General features: G+C 39.2%; 1 protein-coding gene and 1 pseudogene across 1 annotated transcript in view; one reads left to right on the top strand and one right to left on the bottom strand.

Annotated features, from left to right (window-relative positions):
- LOC117715339 (vomeronasal type-2 receptor 26-like) overlaps positions 1–23,597 on the top strand; it is a 54,411-nt gene that overhangs the window by 22,154 nt on the left and 8,660 nt on the right. The window contains exons 4-5 of the mRNA XM_034512111.1: positions 11,462–11,674; positions 12,452–12,575. Of these exons, the coding sequence (XP_034368002.1) occupies positions 11,462–11,674; positions 12,452–12,575 (337 nt within the window). The remainder of the gene's footprint in view (positions 1–11,461; positions 11,675–12,451; positions 12,576–23,597) is intronic.
- LOC117715879 (small nucleolar RNA SNORA17) lies at positions 18,885–19,003 on the bottom strand (annotated as a pseudogene).

A 23,597-nucleotide genomic window follows, 5' to 3' on the forward strand; every position in this document is an offset into this window, starting at 1 on the left:
TTGGCTCTTTGTCATTTGTATATAGGACGTCTGCTAACTTACTGAGTTAATCTTGTATCCAGCCACATCTCTAAAAGTGTTCATAAGTCATAGGACTTCCCTGGTAGAATTTTGAGGGATGCTTATATATACTATTATATCATATGCAAATAATGATGTCTTAAATTTATATTTTCTCATTTGTATCCCTTTATCTCCTTTAGCTATCCTACTACTGTTATACCCATTTTGTTTATAACATCTATTTGTTCCAGTATTCATTGAGTCATTGCCTCAATGACTCATCCATAATGCATCCATTAGTGAGAGTGGGGTATTACAGTCTATGAATGTGTGAGATTGGTGTGTGATTTGAGATTTAGTTGTATTTCTTTAACAGACTTGGATACCCTTGTGTTTGTGGCATAAATGTTAAAAATTGACACATCATCTTAGTAGATTTTTTCTTTGATGATTATAGATGTTCTTCTCCATCACTTTTGATTAATTTTCATTTGAAATCTATTGTGTTAGATGTTAGAATGTCTACTCTACCTTAATTTTTAGGTTCAGTGTCTTGGAAAACATTTCCCCAATCCTTTACTCTGAGATAACAACTATCTTTGATGTTGAGTTGTGTTTCTTTATATGCTGTGTGAAAGGTTGGATGCTGTTTTCAGATTCATTCTGTTAGCCTATGTCTTTTATATTAAAGAATTGAGTCCACTAATATTGAGATTTTTCAATGATGTTTTTATTAGGTGCTGGCAGTGGTGTGTGTGTGTATATGTGTGTGTGTGTGTGTGTGTGTGTGTGTGTGTGTTTGTATGTTTACTTTCTTTTTTGGTTTTGCTACTGTAAGGTTATTTATTTCCTGTGTTTTTATGGATACAGCTCACCTACTAGGGTTGAAGTTTTCCTTTTAGCACCATCTGTAGTGCTGGATTTGTGAGTAGATATTATTTAAATTTGACTTTATCATGGAATATCTTGTTTTCTCCATTTATGGTGATTTAAAGCTATGCTGGGTATAGTAATCTGGTCATCTGGAATATCTTAGAGTCTGCAGTGCAATTATCCAGGCTTTTCTGGCTTTTAGAGTCTCCACTGAGAAGTTTGAGCAATTTGAATAGGTCTATCTTTATATGTTACTTGGTCTTTTACCCTTGCAGCTTTTATTGTTATTTCTTTGTTTTATATGTTTAAGTCTCCTGATTATTGTATAGTCCAAACTATTTGATGTTCTTCATGCTTCTAGTAACTTTATAGGTACTTTCATAAGATTAGGAAAATTTTCTTCTGTGATCGTGTTAAAAATATTTTTGGCTCCTTAGACCTGGGAATCATCTCCTTGTTCTATTCCTATTACTCCTATTATATTTAGTCTTTCCCTGTGTCCTATATTTCCTTATTATTTTGTCAGAAATTTTTTAGGTTAAGCATTTTTTGGCTGATGTATCTATTTCTTGTATCCTACTTTTAACACATGAAGTTCTGTTTTTCATCTCTTGATTTCTGTTCATGACGCTAGTGTCTGGAGTTTCTGTCTGCTTACCTAGATATTTTTTTTTTCAGAATTTACTCAATATGTATTCCCTTTATTGTTTCTATTTAAATTTTCAGGTCTTGTGCAGTTATTAATTTTCCTTCAACTAGTTGTTTTTTCTTGGCTTTCTTTAAAGAGATTTATTCATTTCCTCTAATTTTTGTTTGTCTTCTCCTTGTTTTCTTCAAGTGATTTATTCATTTCTGCTTTAAGGACCTCAATTGTCTTCATCAAGTTAAAGTCACATTTTTGAGCTTCATCTGTGTTGAAATATTTAGGCCTTGCTGTAGTAGGATAAATAAGCTCTCATGATAACATATTACCTTGACTGATGATTGTGTTTTCACACTGATATATAGGCACCTGTGTTTGGGGTAATTGTAAGTCTAAGTGCTAATTTCTGGGATGGGTGTTTTGCACCTTGGTCGCTGATTCCTTTCTGGTCTTGTGGTTTATGTTGCCTGTGGTTGAGTAGAAATTCTCTGCATGAATTGTAGACTGGATTTCTGTCGCCTGTGATGGTCTCTTGTTGAGCATAGTATCTATGCTGGAGTTGGGGGTTTGAGCATAGCAAGGAGGAGGGGAAAGGAGATATTGTGTAAAATGGGAAGGCACTAAGAGAATGGGGGCAGTCCATGAGTTGAGAACTACATGGTGTTCTGGTGGCTATTATAATCTTTGTTTCAGCATTGGGTCTCTGTTGAAGTTGGGGGCCAGAATATGGCAACAAAAAGGAGAGGCACAGTTGCCAGGAGGCTGGGTGGAGACTAAGAGAACGGCAGCAGTCTGTGAGCAGCTAGCATACCTGAAGTTCTGGTAGGTTTTGCCTTGGTTGAGCAGGTTGCTTCCACAAGAATCAAGACATGGGTGGGTTTGTTAATAATGAATCCTTATGCTATGGGATGGAATTTAAGTTAAAGTTTGAATTTTCCTGGTACCTAAGGATGGTGAACCTTTTTCATATCTTTACTGGCTATATATTTTTCATCCTTTGGGAATTGCCATCCCATTAGCACATACTGAGTTGTAGGATTTCTCTTAGAGTTTCTTAGCTTTTCTTAGTTTTTACTGTATTCCAGATGTTGTCTTATATCAGATGTGTCATTCTCAAAGCTTCTCTCTCATTCTATAGGCCATTTCTTCATTTCTTCACTTTATTGTTTCCATTGGCATGAAGAAACATTTTAAGTTTGTGAAGATCAGTGGCCTATTCTTGGCATCCTCTGTTGAATGATAGAATTTCTTCTCCTCCCTTTCCTCCTCCTCCTCCTCCTCCTCCTCCTTCTCCTCCTCCTCCTCTTCTTCTTCCTCTTCCTCCTCCTCCTTCTTTCTTCTTCTCCTCTTCTAACTGGAGTTTGGTCCTAGGGGGCTCTTGTTTTCCTGGTGTTGGGACTTTCTGTTGGCTAGCCCCAGCTTTTCATGCCTACACACCTCTGTTCAATTTCCTAACCCTCTGTATATCTCCTCAATCTCCTCCTACTTTTTTTCTCTCCCCCATCCTTTCTCCCTCTCAAGTCCCTTCCACCCTCTACCTCCTATGATTATTTTGTTCCCCCTTCTAAGCAAAAATGAAACATCTACACTTTGGTCTCCCTTTTTCTTGAGCTTCATATGCTCTGTGAGTTGCATTGTGGGTTTTCTGAGCTTTTGGGCTAATATCAACTTATCAGTGAGTACATACCATGTGGGTTCTTTTGTGACTGGTTTACCTCACTCAGGATGATATTTTCTAGTTCCATCCATTTCCTGTGAATTTCATAGAGCTACTCTTTTTAGTAGCCAAGTAGCACCACATTGTAGAAATGTTCCCCATTTTCTGTATCCATTCATCTGTTGAAGAACATTTGGGTTGCTTCCAGCTTCTGACTATTATAAATATGGCTGCTATGACCATAGTGAAGCATGTGTCCTTGTTATATGTTGGAGCATTTTTTGGGTATATGAACAGGAGTGGTATAGCTTGGTCCTCAGATAGAACTATGTCCAATTTTCTGAGGAACTGCCAGACTGATTTTCAGAGTGGTTGTACCCACTTGGAATCCCACCAGCACCAGCATCTGCTGTCACCTGAGTTTTTTGATCTTAGCCATTCTGACTGGTATAAGGTGGAATCTCAGGGTCATTTTGATTAGCATTTCCCTGATGACAAAGGATGTTGAACATTTATTTAAGCGCCTCTTGGCCATTTGAGGTTCCTCAGTTGAGAAATTTTTTGTATAGCTCTGTACCCCATTTTTAAATAGTTATTTGTTCTCTAAAGTCTAACTTCTTGAATTCTTTGTATATAGTGAGTATTATTCCTCTTTTGGATGTAGGGTTGGTAAAGATTTTTTCCACATCTGTAGGTTGCTGTTTTTTCCTGTAGACAGTGTCCTTTGCCTTACAAAAGCATTTCAGTTTTCTGAGATTTTGTTTGTCTATAGTTGATCTTAGAGCCTGAGCCATTGGTGTTCTGTTCAGGAAAATTCCCCTATGCAGATATGTTTCCTACTTTCTCTTCTATTAGATTCAGTATATCTGGTTTTACGTGGAGGTGCTTGATCCACTTGGACTTGAGTTTTGTACAAGGAGATAAGAATGGGTCAATTTGCATTCTTCTACATGCTGACCACCACTTGAGCCAAAACTATGTGTCTTCTTGAAAGTGGATGGTCGTAGTTTCTTTGTCAAAGATCAGGTGACCATAGGTGTGTAGGTTTAATTCTGGGTCTTCAATTCTATTCCATTGATCTACCTGTCTGTGTCTGTAACAATAGTGTTTTTATTATCATTAGTACAGCTTGAGGTCAGGGATGGTGATTCCCCCAGAAGTTCTCTTATTGTTGAGAATAGTTTTTGCTATCCTGGGTTTTTGTTATTCCAGATGAATTTGACAATGGCTCTTTCTATCTCTGTGAAGAATTGAGTTGGAATTTTGTTGGAGATTGCATTGAATCCGTACATTGCTTTTGGTAAGATCACTATTTCCACTATGTCAATCCTGCCTATCCATGAGCATGGGTGATCTTTCCATCTTCTGAAATCTTTGATTTCTTTCCTCAGAGACTTGACGTTCTTGTCATACAGATCTATCATTTGCTTGATTACAGTCAAACCAAGACATTTTATATTATTTGTGACTATTGTGAGTGGTATCATTTTCCTAATTTCTTTCTCAGTCCATTTATCTTTTGAGTAGAGGAAGGCTACTTTGTTGAAGTTGTTTTGTAGAGTGAAAAATTATAAAGGCCATTTTATGAAATGTGTGTAGATATTTCGCCTTAGACCTTGGACAGAAAAGTGCAGATTCCAGAATGAGGAACTGAATGTAAGATTTTCACCACCCCAGGACACATTCCAGGTGAATGTGAATCAAGTCTCAAACAATAGGCCGAAACTAATAATAATAACAGGGCCCTTTCCCTAATCTAAATAGTTAAAAGTGCCTGCCAGCAGGTTTGGGCCCATCTAATTAGTTACAGAGGAGGGGGGGTTACAAGACAAAGGCCTGTTAAGAACATCCCAGAAACTGACTGGCCAAGGGAGGAACTACACCCTGCCCCCATGGTACATCCTGCTAGTGTTCAAAAAAAAAAAAGTAAAACAACCAATCCTGTGCACCCGCGCAAAAGTTCGCTTTTTCCCCACCCCGTCCATATATAAGCGCTAGACCCCTGAGCCACGAGGTCAGTCCCTCTATCCCCTATGCGAGATATGGAGATATGGGCTGGCCCAGAGCTCTGATATAATAAACTACCTCATGTACTTTACAATAAGACAGTCTCTCGTGTGTCCTTTGGGTGCATGCTATCCTATGACTTAAGTGGACCTCCCTTCTGGGGAGTCCAGGACCTTTCAGTTTATCAGCTATAGAAGTTCTCTGGTGGAAATTTGGAGGTCACTTAAGTATACTGTCATATCATCTACAAATAATGGTATCTTTACTTCTTTCTTTCCTATTTGTATCCCTTTCATCTATTTTTGTTGTCTAATTCCTCTAGCTAGAGCTACAATTACTATATTGCATAGATAGGGAGACAGTGGGCAGCCTTGTCTAGTTTGTGATTTTAGTGAGACTGTTTCACGTTTCTCTAATTAAATATGATGTTGGGTATTAGTTTGCCCTTTATTACTTTTATTATGTTTAGGTCTGGGCCTTGAATTCCTGATTTTTCCAAGATTTTTCATATTAAGGGTTATTGTATTTTGTCAAATGCTTTTTCAGCATCTAATGAGATGATCCTTTTTTGAGTTTGTTTAGACAGTGGATTACATTAATGGATTTTCCTATATTGAACCATCCCTGCATCACTGGAATGATGTCTACTGGATCATGTTGAATGATCATTGTAATAAGTTCTTGGATAAGGTTTGTGAAAATTTTATTGTGTTTTTTTGCATTGATATTCATAAAGAAATTGGTCAGTGGTCCTCTTTGTTGAGTCTTTGTGTGGATTAGGTATCAGCTTAACTATGGCTTCATAGAATGAATTTATCAGTGTTCCTTCTGTTTCTTTTTATAAAATAATTTGAAGAATAATGGTATTAGGTCTACTTTGAATGACTGATAGAATTCTGCCCTAAAACTATGTCATCCTGGGCCTTTTTTTTGTTGTTGTTGTTTGGTTAGGAGAATTTAATGACTGCTTCTATTTCTTTAGGGGTTATGAGACAGTTTAAATGGTTTCCCTCTTCTTGATTTAACTTTGGTACCTGGTATCTGTCTAGAAAATTATTCATTTCACCTAGATTTTCTAGTTATATTTATTTTCTAGTATATGTTTTTGTAGTGGAATCTGATGATTTTTTTTAAGTTTTTTCATTTTCTTTTGTTATGTCTCCCTTTTTATTTCTGATTTTGTTAATTTGGATACTGTCTCTGTGCACTCTGGTTAGACTAGCTAAGGTTTTATCTATCCTGTTGGTTTTCTCAGCACCTGGTTTTGTTGATTATTTGTGTAGTTTTCTTTGTTTCTACTTGGTTGATTTCAGCTCTGAGTTTGATTATTTCCTGCCATCAACCCTTCTTCAGTGTAATTGCTTCTTTTTTGTTCTCAAGCTTTCAGATGTTCTGTTAAGCTGCTATTGTATGCTCTGTACAGTTTTTATTTATGGGGGCACTCAAGAGTCATGAGTTTTCTTCTTAGCACTGCTCTCATTGTGTCCCATAAGTTTGGATATGTTGTGACTTCATTTTCATTAAATTCTAAATAGTATTTCATTTCTTTCTTCATTTCTTACCTGACCAAGTTACCATTGAGTAGAGTTGTTCAGCTTCCATATGTATGTTGGCTTCCTGTTGTTTTTCTTGTTACTGAAGACAAGCTTTTCTCCATTGTGATCTGATAGGCTACATGGGATTTTTTTCAATCTTTTTGTATCAGTTGAGGTTTCTTTTGTGTCTGAGTATATGGCCAGTGTTTGAGAAGGTACAATAAGGTGCTAAGAAGAAGGTTGCACTGGCTAGTTTTGTGTCTCAACTTGACACAAGTTGGAGTTATCACAGAGAAGGTAGCCTCCCTTGAGGAGATGCCTCCATGAGATCCAGCTGTAAGGCATTTTTTTTCAATTTATGATCAAGTGTGGTGCCATCCTTGGGCTGGTCGTCTTGAGTTCTATAATAAAGCAAGCTGAGCAAGTCAGTAAGTAACATTCTTCCATGGCCTCTGAACCAGCTTCTGCTTCCTGACCTGCTTCAGTTCCATTCCTGACTTCCTTTGGTGATGAACAACAATGTTGAATTGCAAGCTGAATAAATCTTTTCCTCTCCAACTTGCTTCTTGTTCATGACATTTTGTGCAGGAATAGAAACCTGACTAAAACAAAAGCATATTCTTTTTGTTTTATGGGAAATATTCTATAGATATCTGTTAAATCCATTTGGTTCATAACTTCTGTTAATTTCACTTTATCTCTGTTTATATACTATTTCCATGATGTGTCCATTGATGATACTGGGGTATTGAGATCGTCCACTATTATTGTGTGCATTTCAATGGGTGCTTTGAGGTTCAATGGCATTTCTTTTACAAATATGGCTGTTCTTGCATTTGGTACATAGGTGTTCAGAATTGAGAGTTCATCTTGGTAGATTTTTTTCTTTGATGAGTATAAAGTTTACTCCCTCATCTATTTTGATAACTTTTGATTGAAAGTCTATTATATTTGACATTAGAATGGTTACCCCAGCTTGTTTCTTACGACTATTTGCTTAGAAAAATATTTTCCACTCTTTTATTCTGAGGTTGTTTCTGTCTTTGTCACTGAGGTGAGGTTCTTGAATGCCTCAAAATGATGGATCCTGTTTTTGTATCCAGTCTATTAGTCTATGTCTTTTTACTGGGGAGTTGAGTCCATTGATGTTAAGAGATATTAAGGAATAGTGATTGTTGCTTTCTGTTATTTTTGTAGATAGAGGTGGAATTATGTCTGTGTAGCTATCTTCTTTTGTGTTTGTTGAAAGATTTCTTTCTTGCTTTTCAAAAGGTGTAGTTTCCCTCCTTGTATTGGTGTTTTTTATTTATTATCCTTTGTAGGGCTAGATTTGTGGAAAGATATCAGGTAAATTTGGTTTTGTCATGGAATATATTGGTTTTGGCATCTATGGTAATTTGAGAGCCTGGGCTGGCATTTTTGTTCTATTATGGTTTGTATGACATCTTCCCAGGATATTCTGAATTTTAGACTCTGTTGAGAAGTCTGGTGTAATTCTGATAAGTCTGCCTTTATATGTTATTTGACCTTTTTCCATTACTGCTTTCAATATTCTTTTTTGTTCTCTGCATTTAGGGTTTTCAATGTTATATGATGGGAGATATTTTTTATGATCCAATCTATTTGGCTTACTGCAGGTTTCTTGTATGTCTATGAGCATCTCTGTCTTTAGGTTACAAGTTTTCTTCTATAATTTCATTGAAGGTGCTTTGAGTTGGGAATCTTTGCTGTCTTCTATACCCATTATTCATAGGTTTGGTCTTTTCATTTTGTCCTGGATTTCTTGGATTTTTTATTAGATATTTTATTTTATTACTTTGCAGATGTCACCCCCTTTCCCCATTTTCCCTCCCAAGAACCACATATCTTATCCCCCCTCCTCCTTTTTGCTTTTATACCATTTTAATTATATTCATGTATTAAGGTCAGTTCTACATTGAGGGTCTAGCAATACAATAGATGCAAATAGTCAAGGCACAAGCCAGACAATAAATACAAATAGTCAAAGAACAAGCAAGGCATTAAACCCAATTACATGAACACACCCATGATCACTGTTTCTAAGGGCTTACCAGGATGACCAAAATATCTGAGACTACTTACCTGTCCTAGCTCAAAGTCATTTTCATGTCTAAAGCTTATTTCCTTGTTCTAGCCTAAAATTTAGATTCCTTCCTGAAATTACTTTTTTGTTCTAACCTAATGTCAGATTCCTGCCTGAATCCTACTTCCTTGTCCTTGGCCAATGTCATATTCCTGCCAAGCAGCCCATTTCCTTGTCCTTGGCCCATGTCAGATTCTTAACAAGGAGCCCCAAAAGCTCTCTGCCTCTCCCCCTTTTTTTATTTTATTAACAAGACTGAGCCTGACTTAGGTCTTCCAATAAGAATGCCTTCCTTACCTGTCATAGAATATGCATTATCCAAAGCAATGCACTTCTGTCTTAGGTTGGCAAGGCTCTGTGCAGAATCTTACCCATCCTCTACTTGCCAGCCTGTTAATTGAGTAATTCTGTCTGGAGGTCCATTTTCAAGTTCAAGCCATGTAATTTTTTCAGCTTATATAATTTTCCTTTTCTCTGAAAGTTTCCTTTAACATTCCTACAAAGCTGGGACATGACAAAAATTTCACTCCTGTTTATTTTTATCTCAGATCATATTCATTTCCTATTCACTTTCAGAGGATGATTTCGCTGATTCAATCTTAAAAGTAAATCATCTTCTTTAAGAAAAAGATATTTCTTATTTATTTCATCAGAGAATTGTTTGCTTTTTATTTTAAACTACAAGGTTAGAGGTAGGTGTTTTTATATGAATCCTATATGATCTATTAAAATAATTTATTCTTTGATAGCTCCTTGCAAGCATACAAGTACATAATACCATCTGTTCACACCCATTTTCTTTCTTCCCTCTTCACTTTCCATCCTCACAGATCCTCCAGCCTCCCACCATGCCCCTATCCTACATTCATGTCTTTTGTTTGGTTTTTCTTTTATGACCCATAGGATTTATGATCCACAGGAACTTCCATATGGGCATGAGTACGCAGTTACCCACTGGGACAGACAAAACTTAAAAGTGACATAATCTTTGACAACAATGACTTCCTCTCCTCCAGAATCCTTTGGTTGCTAATTGTGTTCATGTGAGGGGCTGGACCTCATTAGCCCCCTTTCTCATCTTTGGTTTAACATTTTTATTGGCTCAGTCTTGTGCTGGTCCTATAGAGGCAAACTTAACTGTCATAAGTTCATGAGTGCCATGACCATGTCACACGTAAAAACATTTCATAGCCCTCCTACTCAGCATCTTTCTTCTGCATTCTCTCTATCCCCTCTTTCACAATGTCTCCTGTGCCTTGGGAACAGTCACATGGCTGCCCATTTCAATATGAGCACTCAATAGTCATTTTTCTCAAGCACTGATATTCTAGGCAAAGAGACGATTTTATGATAGAATCTGACAATAGCATTATTCTACGTGTGTAAATATACAAGAGGCAATTTAATATTATGCCTTTTTAGCAAAACAGATGTAGTAGGCTCACCCATAGGGCCTCTAATCTCTTAGATTAGACCTAATCTCTTAGATCTCAGACATGGACCTCTAAGAGGTTTGCAGTAATGGGCATGAATTCCTCTTGTAAAGGAGCCCTCAAATACAGCCAGTAAGCAGTTGTATATTTCCATAACAATTATACTAACATTACTCCAGTATGTGCATTGTGTCTGGAAAGTTAGTATTATAGAATACAAGGTCCACAGTTGGTAAAGGCTTCTCCTGATTTTCTTACCTAAAAGCTTGAAGTGTAGCTTCTGGCTTTATGAACAATACCAGACAGACAGATAACAAGAACAACCAGGACAGGGTGGAAGTTTTCAGCTTAGTTCCAGCCTCACTACTGTATCTTGCTGCATGGGTATGTGGTGTCTTCAGCAATAGAGTCTTTCTATCTGCTTACCATGGGTATTCAAAGGCTGTGATTATAACCTCCATACTCTTGAGAACTTTAGAAGGCTTCCTAACTAACTTTGAATGTATACTCATCTGCTGTAGAAATTTTTTTACATAACAAACTGTAACACCTCTGTTCAATCTCTTTTTAAATTACAGGGTTTTTTTAATTGTATTCAATAATTCAATAATATTATAGCTTTACATGTGAGTTCTTCATATATCTTCAGGTTTGGTTAACTTACCCCCTCTCTATTCTCTATTACTTCCATCAATCTTTGCAGCTCTCCATCACATGATTCTCTCCATTTCTACATCACATGTGTTCTACTTTCCCCTTCCTCCTTATTTACAACCTTTATATTTAAAAGCTGAAAATTTTATTTTATTAGAATTATCTTAAGGGATTTATACTTGTGAAAGAAAAAAGGTATTATTCCTAAAAAGCTATTATGCAAAATGTTTAAACCTCACATTCAAACTGTAATTGTTTTTCATAAAAAAAAATGGAATCTGATGGCTAAATTTCTCATTTCATCACCGAGTCATTGAGAAAAGCTCAGTTTTCAAATTTGAATAGTGGTGGTGTGTTGCTAAATAGCATATGACTATCCTAATGTCTACATAAAGCCATTCTTCTGGCATGTATTAGCCCTATAATAAGTAGAAAAATAATGAAAGTCACAGGAACATACACTTAGTGAAAGAGAGGGCAGTTAAAGTAACCAGGTTTATTTGCATCTCAGTGACTTACAGTGCAAGTTCTAAATGATATTTTCTCTTTTAGCTCCATCCATTCTTACAAAATGGTCAACTTGGTAGAAACACCAACGTGAACAAGGAAGGTTTACCAACTGAGTTTGACATCTTTAATTACCAGTCTCTGCAGAGCAGTGCCAAAGCTCAAGTGAAAGTTGGCGAGTTTGTCTTTGAATCTCAGAGTGTTCAGCATTTTTCCCTAAATTACAAATGCATAACTTGGGGTGAACACCACAGTCAGGTGAGTATCTTTGAAGTCAGCACTTTTTGCTGTTCTCAGAGGGGAATTCATCAGAGAACAGGGTTAGCAGTTAACATGCTGAGTGCCATCAGGCTGACAGTGCCCTTACTTTGTCCTTTTCAATGCCAAATACCAGAATTTTCTGCCTGCAGTTTGAATTGTAAACAGAAAACATTTTAGTTAATAAAGCAACATAGTTACAGTATATTTTAAAAGGACACTTAATGTAAATTAAAAATATATTTAGATTTATTAAACAAATGCTGGAATAACCATAAAAAATACACACACACACACACTTATTTGGTTACAGTTTGGTGGGTTTTATTTTTCTTTCTTTCCCTTTTTGTGCTTTCGTTTTTTATCTTCTAGGTTTGGGGTGGTCAGTTGTTTTGGGTGGATTTTGGTTTGTTTTCTAAAAAGAACTTAAATTTGGGTGGATAGGGAGGAGAAAAGGATCTGAACAAACTTGGAGGAGGGGAAGGAGGATATGACCAAAATATATACAAAGTTAAAACTGTATTAAATATCATAAAATATGCTATATAAAAATAAAATTAAAAATTCAATGAAATAAAATAAAGCAAGCATTCAAAAGGAGAGAGAGGGAGAAAGAGAAAGAAAGAGAGAAACAGATACTTTGGTTTCACCTTTTCTAAAAGCATGGTAGTTCTTTGTTGTTACAGTACACAGATTCCTGCTGAAATCTACCATCTGGATGCCAATACTGAATGTCATGTATTGACTGCTTTCCCTCCTCTCATGTCCCCTACACAGACTCCTGTATCTGTTTGCAGTCAAAGTTGTCCACTTGGATTTAGGAAAACACCTCTTGAAGGGAAATCAATCTGTTGTTTTGATTGTCTTTCATGTCCAAATGGAGAGATTGCAAATGAAACAGGTATTTGTAAAATGATTCTCAATGTGAAAGTTATAAAAAATGATTCTGAATGTGGAAATTTCTAGAAATGGTTCTGAATGTGGAAATGGTGCACAATGTGATAGGGGTGTATGTATCACCTGTAGACACAGTTACATTTATGTAGCTAAGTTTAAAACAAGTTCTTGCTTGGTAGAGATTACAAATATTTTAATCCTAACTCTCAGTATACAGATCTCTGAGTTCAAAGTCAGCCTGATCTACATCCAGAGCTGCACAAAGAAACCCTATCTTGAAAACCTAAACAAAAAACAAAAATCTTGATTTCAATCCAGACATTTTTGTTACTGATGTTTGCTTATTTGTTTTATTTGATATGCTGTGTGCATTGGTCTCAAACTCCTGGGTTGTTAACAATCCTCCAGGCTTATCTTCCTGGGTGATTAAGACCCCTGCTGTGAGCTCCTGTATCTTACCCCAGCCTTGTCTTCTGCACAAGGAGTTTAAGTTTTTTTTTCTTTGATTTTCACTAATATTTCTATTACAGCTGTTGCCGTATTAATGAGTAAAGTTAGTTTTCTCTGTAAACTGTAAAAATTTAGTCCTCCCGGTATGCCCCAAACTATAAGATGCATTATAAAGCATGACCTTATTTCATGCTTACAATAAATACTAATAATAACCAATATTTTATTTACAAGGAAATTATACTTCGGGGAAACTATATAAATTGCTAGGATCATACAACCTTGAGAAAGTTTAGACAAAATGCAGACTTGTCAAATAAGAGGAACTGCTAAAACATTGTATCAGAGTGACATTGATGGCAGATATAACACTCCTTTCCTGGGACCATGGGACCCAGGATCTGGGACTCTGGGATTCTGGGAATCTGACACACTGAGACCCTGGGACCCTAGGTCCCTGGGATCAGTGATTGAGAAACTTTTTATGGTAAAAAATAGAAACAGTAAATATTTTTATGAGAAAATAATTATTTGCCTTATGATTTAATACCACTGCTTTGGAATTACTTTGATTTTTGTGAGAGCTCTCACTTTGTATTCCCTGATACTATAAGCTTGCATGAGGTCATTGTACAACCAAGCCCTGAGAGATCCCAGAGGATGAGTGATGTGATATGCAGGGCTGTGAGTGATATATATGGATGTTCTCCCTACTGTCCTCTGACTGTCCAGCTGTCACTTCTTCCTCAAATGTTTCTAATTGCAAGTCCTCCCCAGAGCAAAGCATCAATGCTTCCTTCCAGTTTTTTTTTTTTTTTTTTGTATCCTTATTTCACATCTAACATCTATTTCAAAGCAGGTTGTCACACCAATTTTAATTTCCTGAATAAAATCTTTACTTACCAAAAGTTTATGGAAAATAATGTTGTTTGCTTTTTTTTGGTAGCAAAGTAATGGTAGGTCCAACTAAATACTTCCTGAGTACTGGACTTACAGACAAGCACTGCCAAGTACTTATTCTTATACTTGTATTATTATTATTAACTTTGTATTGGTTCTTTCTGAATTTCACATCATATAAACAAATCCTGGTCATCTTTCTATCCCCTTATGTCCAGTCTACCCTTATAACCTCCCCCACCACATCAATATCATCATCATCAATATCATCATCATCATCAATATCATCATCATCATCATCAACATCATCAACAACAACATCAACAACAAATCTTGTTGTGGAGGTTGTAATGTTTCACAGTGAGTCTCATGTTATACCCTTATGTCCACTCTTTTTTGCTTGCTGATATTCATTGCAATGACTTGTTGGTCTGCTCTGAGCCTCTGTCTTCTATTACTCTACAAACACTGGAACCTCACTGGGACTCTTCTCAGATATCCTGTTGTTGTCCAGTGTCATGAGATCCTGTACTTTTGGATATGTAGGACCAGCCCCTTCGTGTACTTTAACAATTCATAGATGGGTAGAGGTGGGAATGAGAAAATTCAAAGCAATGAGTCTGGGCCTGAAAACTATCAGAGATGATCAAAACACAAACTTTCTTACTTTCATGCCCTTAGGGCCAGCATAACAGCAACTCCTACTAGGAGGGACAGGTCTAAACCTGCTGCCCTTGTAATGTTTAGGGCTTATTTTTTCCAAGTACTACAGCTGGTGAAAATGTGACCAATTCACCCACTCTCATGATCCCAGTGGCAGCTCTTCTGTCTGCCATAGATGACATGTGACAAGGGGGGTATGAGGGAGTCTTTCCTTGGTTGCACAACTGGCCAGCAAATAAGAGGCAGAGCTGGCTCTCCCACATTCATGTACTTGGAGCTGGCTCAACTGCAACCCCATATTTAGGGAAAGTTCTACTCTGCTGATCAGGCAAGTTCCAAGGCCTGTACTCCTGAGTGCTACAAGAGGTAAGGGCAGTGACAGCTCTTCTGCTGTGATGACCTTGGGGCAAGCACTCCTACATATCATAAGACATAAGAGACAATGAGGAGGACATCTCTCCCTTACCCATGTCAATGCATGGCAGTCAAGTGCTTGCCAGCTCTGCCGTGCTCATGCCCTTGGGGTTGGCTCAGCTGTGCTCCACATTCTACCACCAGGGTCAGCTCTGTTGTGCTGCCCACAGGTGGTATAGGGCTATTTTTCCTGAATGCTACAGCTGGTGAAAGACAAAGGGTGAGAAGTGTATCTCTCCCTCATCTACCCCATTGCAGAAACAAGAGGTAGGGCTAGGTCTCTTACGGTGGGGTGCAACATTCACCTGTAATTCCAGATGTCTGCAGGTCCCACACGTCTGAGTACTGCATATGGCCAGAGCTGGAGTCAGCTCTCTTGTTTTCATGTTCCCAGAGCTAGCTCATCCACAATGTCCAGGTAAGGGTGGGGCCATTTTTACAAAGCCATTAGAAACCAACATGTCATCCACTAAACAAACAAACTCAAAGACAAAAACACATGATCATCTCACTAGATGCTGAGAAAGCATTTGACAAAATTCAACATCCTTTAATGGTACAAGTCTTGGAAAGATCAGGAATTCAAGGCCCATACCTAAACATAGTTAAGGCAATATATAGCAAACCAGTAGCCAACATCAAACTAAATGAGGAGAAACTTGAAGCAACCCCACTAAGATCAGGGACTAGACAAGGCTACCCACTCTCTCCCTACCTATTCAATGTACTACTGGAAGTCTGAGCCAGAGCAATTAGACAACAAAGGGAAGTGAAAGGGATACAAATAGGAAAGAAAGAAGTCAAAATTTCACTATTTATAGATGATATGATAGTATACTTAGGTGACCCCAAAACTTCTACCAGAGAACTCCTAAGCCTGATAAACAACTTCAGCAAAGTGTCTGAATATAAAATCAACCCAAATAAATCAGCAGCCTTCCTCTACTTGAAGGATAAACAGGCTGAAAAAGAAATTAGGGAAATGACACCCTTCACAATAGTCACTGATAACATAAAATACCTTGGTGTAAATCTAACCAAGCAAGTGAAAGATCTGCATGACAAGAACTTCAAGTCTATGAAGAAAGAAAAGAAGATCTCAGAAGATGGAAAGATCTCTCATGCTCATGGATTGGCAGGATTAATATAGTAAAAATGGCCATCTTTCCAAAAGCAATCTACAGATTCAATGCAATACCCATCAAAATTCCAACTCAATTCTTCATAGAGATGGAAAGAGTAGTTTGAAATTTTATTTGGAATAACAAAATACCCAGGATAGTGAGAACTATTCTCAACAATAAAAGAACTTCTGGGGAAATCAACATCTCTGACCTCAAACTGTACTACAGAGCAGTAGTGATTAAAAAACTGCATGCTATTGGTACAGAGACAGGCAGGAAGATCAATGAAATAGAATTGAAGATCCAGAAATGAACCCACACACTTGTGGTCACTTGATCTTTGACAAAGGAGCTAAAACTGTCCAGTGGATAAAAGATAGAATTTTCAACAAATGGTGCTAGTTCAACTGGAGGTCAGAGTGTAGAAGAATGCAAATTGATCATTCTTATTTCCTTGTACAAAGCTCAAGTCCAAGTGGATAAAGGACCTTCACATAAAACCAGATACACTGAAACTAATAGAAGAGAAGTTGGGAAAGACCCTCGAATACCTAGGCACAGGGGAAAAGTTCCTGAACAGAACACCACTGGCTTATGCTCTAAGATCAAGAATCGACAAATGGGACCTCATCAAATTGCAAACCTTCTGTAAGGCAAAGGACACTGTCAATAGGACAAAACAGCAACCAACAGATTGGGAAAAGATCTTTAGCAATCCTGCATCCAATAGAGGGCTAATATCCAATATATCCAAAGAACTCAAGAAATTACACTCCAGACAACCAAATAACCCTATTAAAAATGGAGTACAGAGCTAAACACAGAATTCTCAACTGAGGAAACATCAATGGCCAAGAAGCACCTAAAGAAATGTTCAACATCTTTAGTGATCAGGGAAATGCAAATCAAAACAACCCTGAGATTCCACCTCACACCAGTCAGAATGGCTAAGATCAAAAACTCAAGTGATAGCAGATGCTGGGGAGGATGTAGGGAAAGAAGAACACCTCACCATTGCTGGCAGGATTGAGGGCTGGTACAACCACTCTGGAAATCAGTCTGGTGGTTCCTCAGAAAATTGGACATAGCATAACCTGGTGACCCATCTATACCATTCCCGGGCATATACCCAGAAGATGCTCCAATATATAACAAGGGCATATGCTCCACTATGTTCATAGTAGTCTTATTTATAATAGCCAGAAGTTGGAAAGAACCCAGATGTCCTTCAAGAGAGAAATGGATACAAAAAAAATGTGGTACATTTACACAATGGAATATTACTCAGCTATTAAAAACAATGAATTCGAGAAATTCTTAGGTAAATGAATGGAACTAGAAAATACCATCCTGAGTGAGGTAACCCAATCACAAAAGAACACACATGGTATTCACTCACTGATTATTGGATATTAGCCCAGAAGCTTGAAATACCTAGGATTCAACTCACAGATCACATGAAGCTCATGAAGAAGGAAGACCAAAGTGTGGGTACTTCAGTCCTTTTTAGAAAGAGTAACAAAATACTCAAGGGAGCAGATATGGAGAAGTGTGGGACAGAAACTGAAGGAGGGGTCTTCTGGAGACCATTTCACCTGGGTATTCACCCCATGTGCAATCACCAAAGGTAGATGCTGATGTTAATGGCAGGAAGTGCATGCTGATAGGAGCCTGATATAGCTGTCTCCTTAAAGGTCTGCCAGAGTCTGACATATTTAGAGGCAGATGCTCACAACTAACCATTGAACTGATCAAAAGGTTCCCAATGGAGGAGTTAGAGAGAAGACTGAAGGAGCTGAAAGGGTCTTTGGCTCCATGAGGAGAGCAACAATACCAACCAACCAGAGTTCTCTAGGGTCTAAACCACCAGCCTGGGAGCACATAGGGATGGACCCATGGCTCTAGCTGTATATATAGGGGAGGATGGCCTTGTCTGGCATAGGTGGGAGAGGGGGTCCTTGGTCCCATGAAGGCTAGACACTGAGTGTAGGGGAATTTGAGGGTGGGGAGGTGGGAGTGGGGGTAGGTGGGGGCACATCCTCATAGAAGCAGGAAAAGGGGGAATGGGATAAGGGGTTCCTGGGAGGGGGTATGGGGTAAGGAAATAACATCTGAAATGTAAATAAAATAAATATCTAATAAAAATAATAACAGGAAGCAAAAAAAAAAAATAGAAAAAAAAAAAAAAAAGAAACCAACATGTCCTTAGGTAACGACCAGGGACATCAGCCTGGTCTTTGTAACAGAATCCTGCTGCAGCAGGATTACAACTGGATGTGGCCTCCAATGGTGGCAATACCTTGACCCTGATGGTTGTTTCTCACTACCTCGAGTCTCCAGTTCTGCCTAAATTCTTTGTCTCCACAGCCATTTAATCTCTTCCTCATCGATTTCTCTATCACCTAATTGCTCTTCTCTCTGGTGCCCTGGGTCTCTGAGTGTCTGAGGTCATCTTAGGGGTGGTCTCATGGGCTGTTTCCTATTTTTGCTTTATGGTGCCAGGCAAGCTTTATCTCTGGCATGGTCTGCCACCCCTCCCCAGGCCTGCATGATGCACGACTCATGGTCATCTCAGTGTTCCCAAGCTAGTTCAATGTCTAGGCCAGATGGCACCAGTCTGGTGGTCATCTTGGACTCCCTCCTCATCAGGACCGGGGCTCTCAGTCCTAGAAAATGTTCTTCTAGTCTCTGGCTTGCTCTGGAACCATTGAAGCGTCTGTAGCACTGGACTGGCAGTCTGTCAACCCCTCTTTTCTTCAAGGTGTGTTAGGCTACTAATCATAGGTCAGAACACTGAAGGTAGCCTTTGGTCTCTCCTCTCTGCCAACTCCGGCTGCAGGTGTGGCACAGCTGTCATACTTGCAACCCTTCTAGGGGCAAGTCTTACTCTGTACTCTTATGAAGTTCAAATACCACCATTTTCTTAGAAAAGTGATACATTGATAGATATAAAGAGAAGAAAATATATCTACCTCATCTAGAATACCATCTTTTTAAGGTGCCTTTATTTTAACTAATATGCTGTTGAGATCTTTCCCTCTTCACCCCATAGCAGTATTTTCTGATCCACCAACAGAAGGCTTGATGTTTCCAAATATATATGACAGAATCTCTTTTTCTTCATAGTCTTACATCTACCAAGTATTGAAGTACATTATCCTTGAACTTCAATACTTATCCTTTTCATAATCTGAAACAATATTGTTTGTGCTATGCTTAAAGTATTAATTTGGAAAAAGCATTTTGCAAGTGTGCCAGTTTACATTTACTGAAAATCATGATTTTAATTGAGTGATACACTTGTGTAACCCGCGGGAGCATCTTGCCAGCAAGAACGCACGTGGGCACCGGATCCTTCTGCAGCAAGCGCTTATTGTATCATGAAGAGGTAGACAAAAGACCCCAAATGATGCCCGCTTAAATAGCCCTTAAGGCGGCGTGTACATACTTGATTGGCTGCTTGCTTGTTACTCATATAATGCCCCGGGGTTGGGTCGTGAGTTTGGCGCGCTCCTAGCCTTTGCACCTGTGCACGGAACCTATCCGCCAAGATCATCAGTGGATGTGGGTGCCATCCTGCAATAGCGATTATTCGTAAGCCAGGGCGCGGCTCTCTACATCTCCCCCTTTTTGTTTTATTAATTGAGTAGGGTGAATTAGTTGTATCTGAGTGCAACTGTACAGTGAGGGAAAAACAGAGGCCTGATCCCCTGTGCAAATGGAGATATTGTAATGGGTTTCTTCTCTTGTCATCGCACAATGAGTAATACTCCCCATACCCATCCCAATGCCTTTTGTCGGGGAAAGGAGGCCTCCTCTCCATGACACCCAGCGGCTGTCCGTGTGCATAGAAGGGGCTATGGCATCAAACCTTTGTGCAATCAGGCATGTTTTCGGGAAATCTATCCACGTCCGTGGAACATTCCTTGTCGAGTGCTCACTCGACAACCTCAACTGGTAATACGGCACTCTTCAAGGGCTCATGTTAGAGGCCCAGTAAAGGCCAGGAACACCTATCCCAGTGCAATGAGGCGAAGCCTCGATGGGGTGCAAAGGCTGTTCGTGGCTAAGCAATAAAGGCAACTTTTCACTGCTACTTGGAGATATAAATTCAGTTTTTCCTCAGCATAGATAACCACACTGCTGGATTGGCTCCCTGTTCCATGGCTATAAGCGCCTGGGTAATGAGGGCCTTGTCACGTTTTTGTTGAGCTTTGAGTTTACAGACCAACCAGAGCATGAACACTAAACCACAGCATAGGGCTGCACCAAACAGGCCTACCCCCACCCACTCCTTAAAGAAGGAAAAGGCCGAAGAGATCCAGGAGGAAAATCCTTCAGTCAGCAACAGGTCAACTCGTGTTGCGTTGATGTTCACAATCGCTGCTCTCAATGACTCCATGGTTTTCTCAAATCCTTCAGACCAGTTTCCTGTAAGATATAGAGACAATTTTCTAGACAAATTGGCAGCTCGAGTAAAATTTTCATACTGTATGCTAGTAATGCAAAGCGCTCTAAGCTTTCTTTCACATCCCAATTGGGCCAATTGAAAGAGGATGTCTAATCTCTCTTCCACTAAATCAAGGCGCTGGTTAACAACCATCAGCCCGCCTTTTAACTGGGCTGTAGCAGATGCATGGGTATTCATAGCCTCCGCAACTGTAGCTGATAACTGGTTGAGTGTTGTACTTGTTTGTACTGTTGTGGCCATGGCAAATCCAGCAGCAGTCGCAGCAGCGGCTGCAAGAGATATAGCCGTTACAATGGCTGCAGTAATTCCGAAGTCTCTTTTCTGTCGAAATAAGGACAAGGTAGAGGGGGTCTCCACTGGAACTGGAATCCATTGTGGGACTCTAGCAACCATGGCCCGGGACGCCCGTCGGATATCCCAGCAGGGAGACATTTCACAAGTCTCATTGGTGAAGTCTATAAATGAATTATTTGAAAGAATAAACAAGAAAGGGGGATAAACACAGACAGGGATAGGTAAAAAATCTGTCTGATTAATCAGGGTTTTATTCACTCCGGTGACCAACTGTGTTGCATCTCTTAATTGTGGAGCCCGATCACCTTCCTGCTTCACCATGGTTCCATTAATAACTCCCGTAAAGGATGTCCTTCCAGCCGCCCCACCTTGAAAAAATACTAGGGGGTTAAGAGCAGTACAACTACCATTAATTCCACAGAGTAACCATTTGTGAAAAGGGTTCATTTTATGGCCCTGTAAAAAAGGGTCTTCTCTCATTACCGTATCAGCTTTGGGGTCCAACATCATGTTGGGTGAGAAAGAGAAATTCCTATGGTTATCTGCCCATCGTGTTATACGGGACTGACATTCAGACCAGGGCAGAATTCCTCCCTCATCTTCTATGCTACAAAGACGGGAGACTTTGGGTTGACGGGGGTGCTCCCCGTCTGAGAAGTTGGGTGGTAAAAATGTCCCATTTAGCCAAACAGCCGGTTGCCAAAAGGATTGTGAGAACTCAGTATGGTTATTGTTTCTCTTGTCGTTTTCACCCATCCTCTCTTATCATAAAACCACCCCAAATCCCTCCTCAAGAGAGGTATACAGTCTCCGTCCTCAGTTGTTTGAAAACAAAGAGAGCCTCGTTCTGGCAAGGAGTGATTCTCATCTAATGGGGCCCTTGTAGGGTCATATGGCAAATAGGGCAGATCTAGAGTCATATTTGTTGTAAAGATTTTAGGAAAAACTGCTGCATCATGTCTGACCGGCATAGGTTTTGGAAAGGCAGATAGAATAGCCCAACGATATTCTCCCCATATACTAGGAACCCAATTCTGGAGAATCATCGTGAGAACTGGAATTAACTTCCAAGGAATCCATCGGTTCATTTCCAGGTGTTAGGATCTTTCTCATCAATCTTTCAGGTAACCAGAACAGGTTATCTTCCTCCTGTGGAAAAACACAAACAGCTCCCCTGGATCTTATTAAGATAGGATCCGGGCCTTTCCATTGACCAGTCAAGACATCTTTCCATTTGACCATCTCCTTTGGCCTGTCAGGCTCTAAACAATGACGGTCAGCTGCCGTATGGCCCTGACTGTCCAGATTTAGAAAATTAAGAGTAAAGAGTGTTATAGAGATGGTTACTCATGGCACTGAGGGTAGAGCCTCCTCAACTCCCCCTTTTTGTCTTATTAAATAAGACTTGGGAGTGCAATGAGCCCGTTCTATAATGCCTTGTCCTTGAGGGTTATAAGGGAGACCCGTCAGATGGGTCACCCCCGTTTGACAACAGAATTGTCCAAACTTTTGAGAAGTGTAAGCTGGTCCATTGTCAGTTTTAAGAATTTTAGGCTTTCCCCAGGCACTCCATGCCTCGAGACAATGTTGAATAACATGGGCCGTTTTTTCTCTGTCTAATGGAGCAGCAAATATAATTCCAGAACAAGTATCAGTGGAAACATGTAGATATTGTAATTTGCCAAAGGATGGGATGTGAGTAACATCCATTTGCCAGATCTGTAGTGGCCGGATTCCTCGAGGGTTAATTCCAACATGAGGCACAGGTAAGAATTGACAGCAATTTTGACATTAAGTCACTATATCTCTAGCTTCTTTTCTAGTTATGTCAAATAGATGACGTAATGTCTCAGCTGTCACATGAAATCTTTTATGAAAGTCTTTAGCCAAGTCCAATTTTGGCAAAAGGGCAATCGTAATCAACTTTGTGGCTCGATCTGCCAGGTCATTTCCACGGGACATGGGTCCCAGTAGGCCTTAGTGAGCCCTAATATGTGTAATAAAAACAGGGAATCTTCTATTAACCAAGGTAAGCTGAATCTTTTGAAAAACTTCTACAAGTCTACTGGATGTCTTGATTAACCCAGCTACTTCTAATGCCTTTACTGCATTAACGACATAGAAGGAATCTGAAACAATATTTAAGGGACCTGGAAAAATTTCCAGAACCTCTGACACCACTAAATATTCCACAATTTGAGGTGAGGTTTCATGATATTGTTTGAATGTGACTTTCTTATTAACCACATAGGCGCCCACTCCTGTTTTTGACCCGTCTGTATAAACTACCATTCCATCTAGGAGTGGTTCCTGAGATACAATGCGTGGAAATACAATAGCTTGAGTTAAGGCAAATTGCAAAATGGGATGTTTGGGATAGTGATTATCTATCTGACCACTAAAGGAAGTGACCAACACCGCCCAAACATCAGAGGTAGCAGTTAATATTTGGACTTGATGGACAGTATAAGGCACTATTAAAACCCTAGGTTCCATTCCAAAATGGGTAATGGCTGCTTTTAGCCCACGAAGAGCAAGCTGAGCAACTGCATCTGGATACCATTCAATAATCTTTGTGGGAGAAGCATTGGGATGAACCCATAACAAGGGCCCCTCCTGCCATAACACAGCAGTTGGTAAGTATCTAGCTTTTAAAACACATAAGTCAAAGGTTTTGGTTTCATCTATGCGTTTTAGCTGGGCATCTTGT

Source organism: Arvicanthis niloticus, chromosome 9 (genome assembly GCF_011762505.2).
Source record: "Arvicanthis niloticus isolate mArvNil1 chromosome 9, mArvNil1.pat.X, whole genome shotgun sequence".
Classification (NCBI taxonomy): Eukaryota; Metazoa; Chordata; class Mammalia; order Rodentia; family Muridae; genus Arvicanthis; species Arvicanthis niloticus.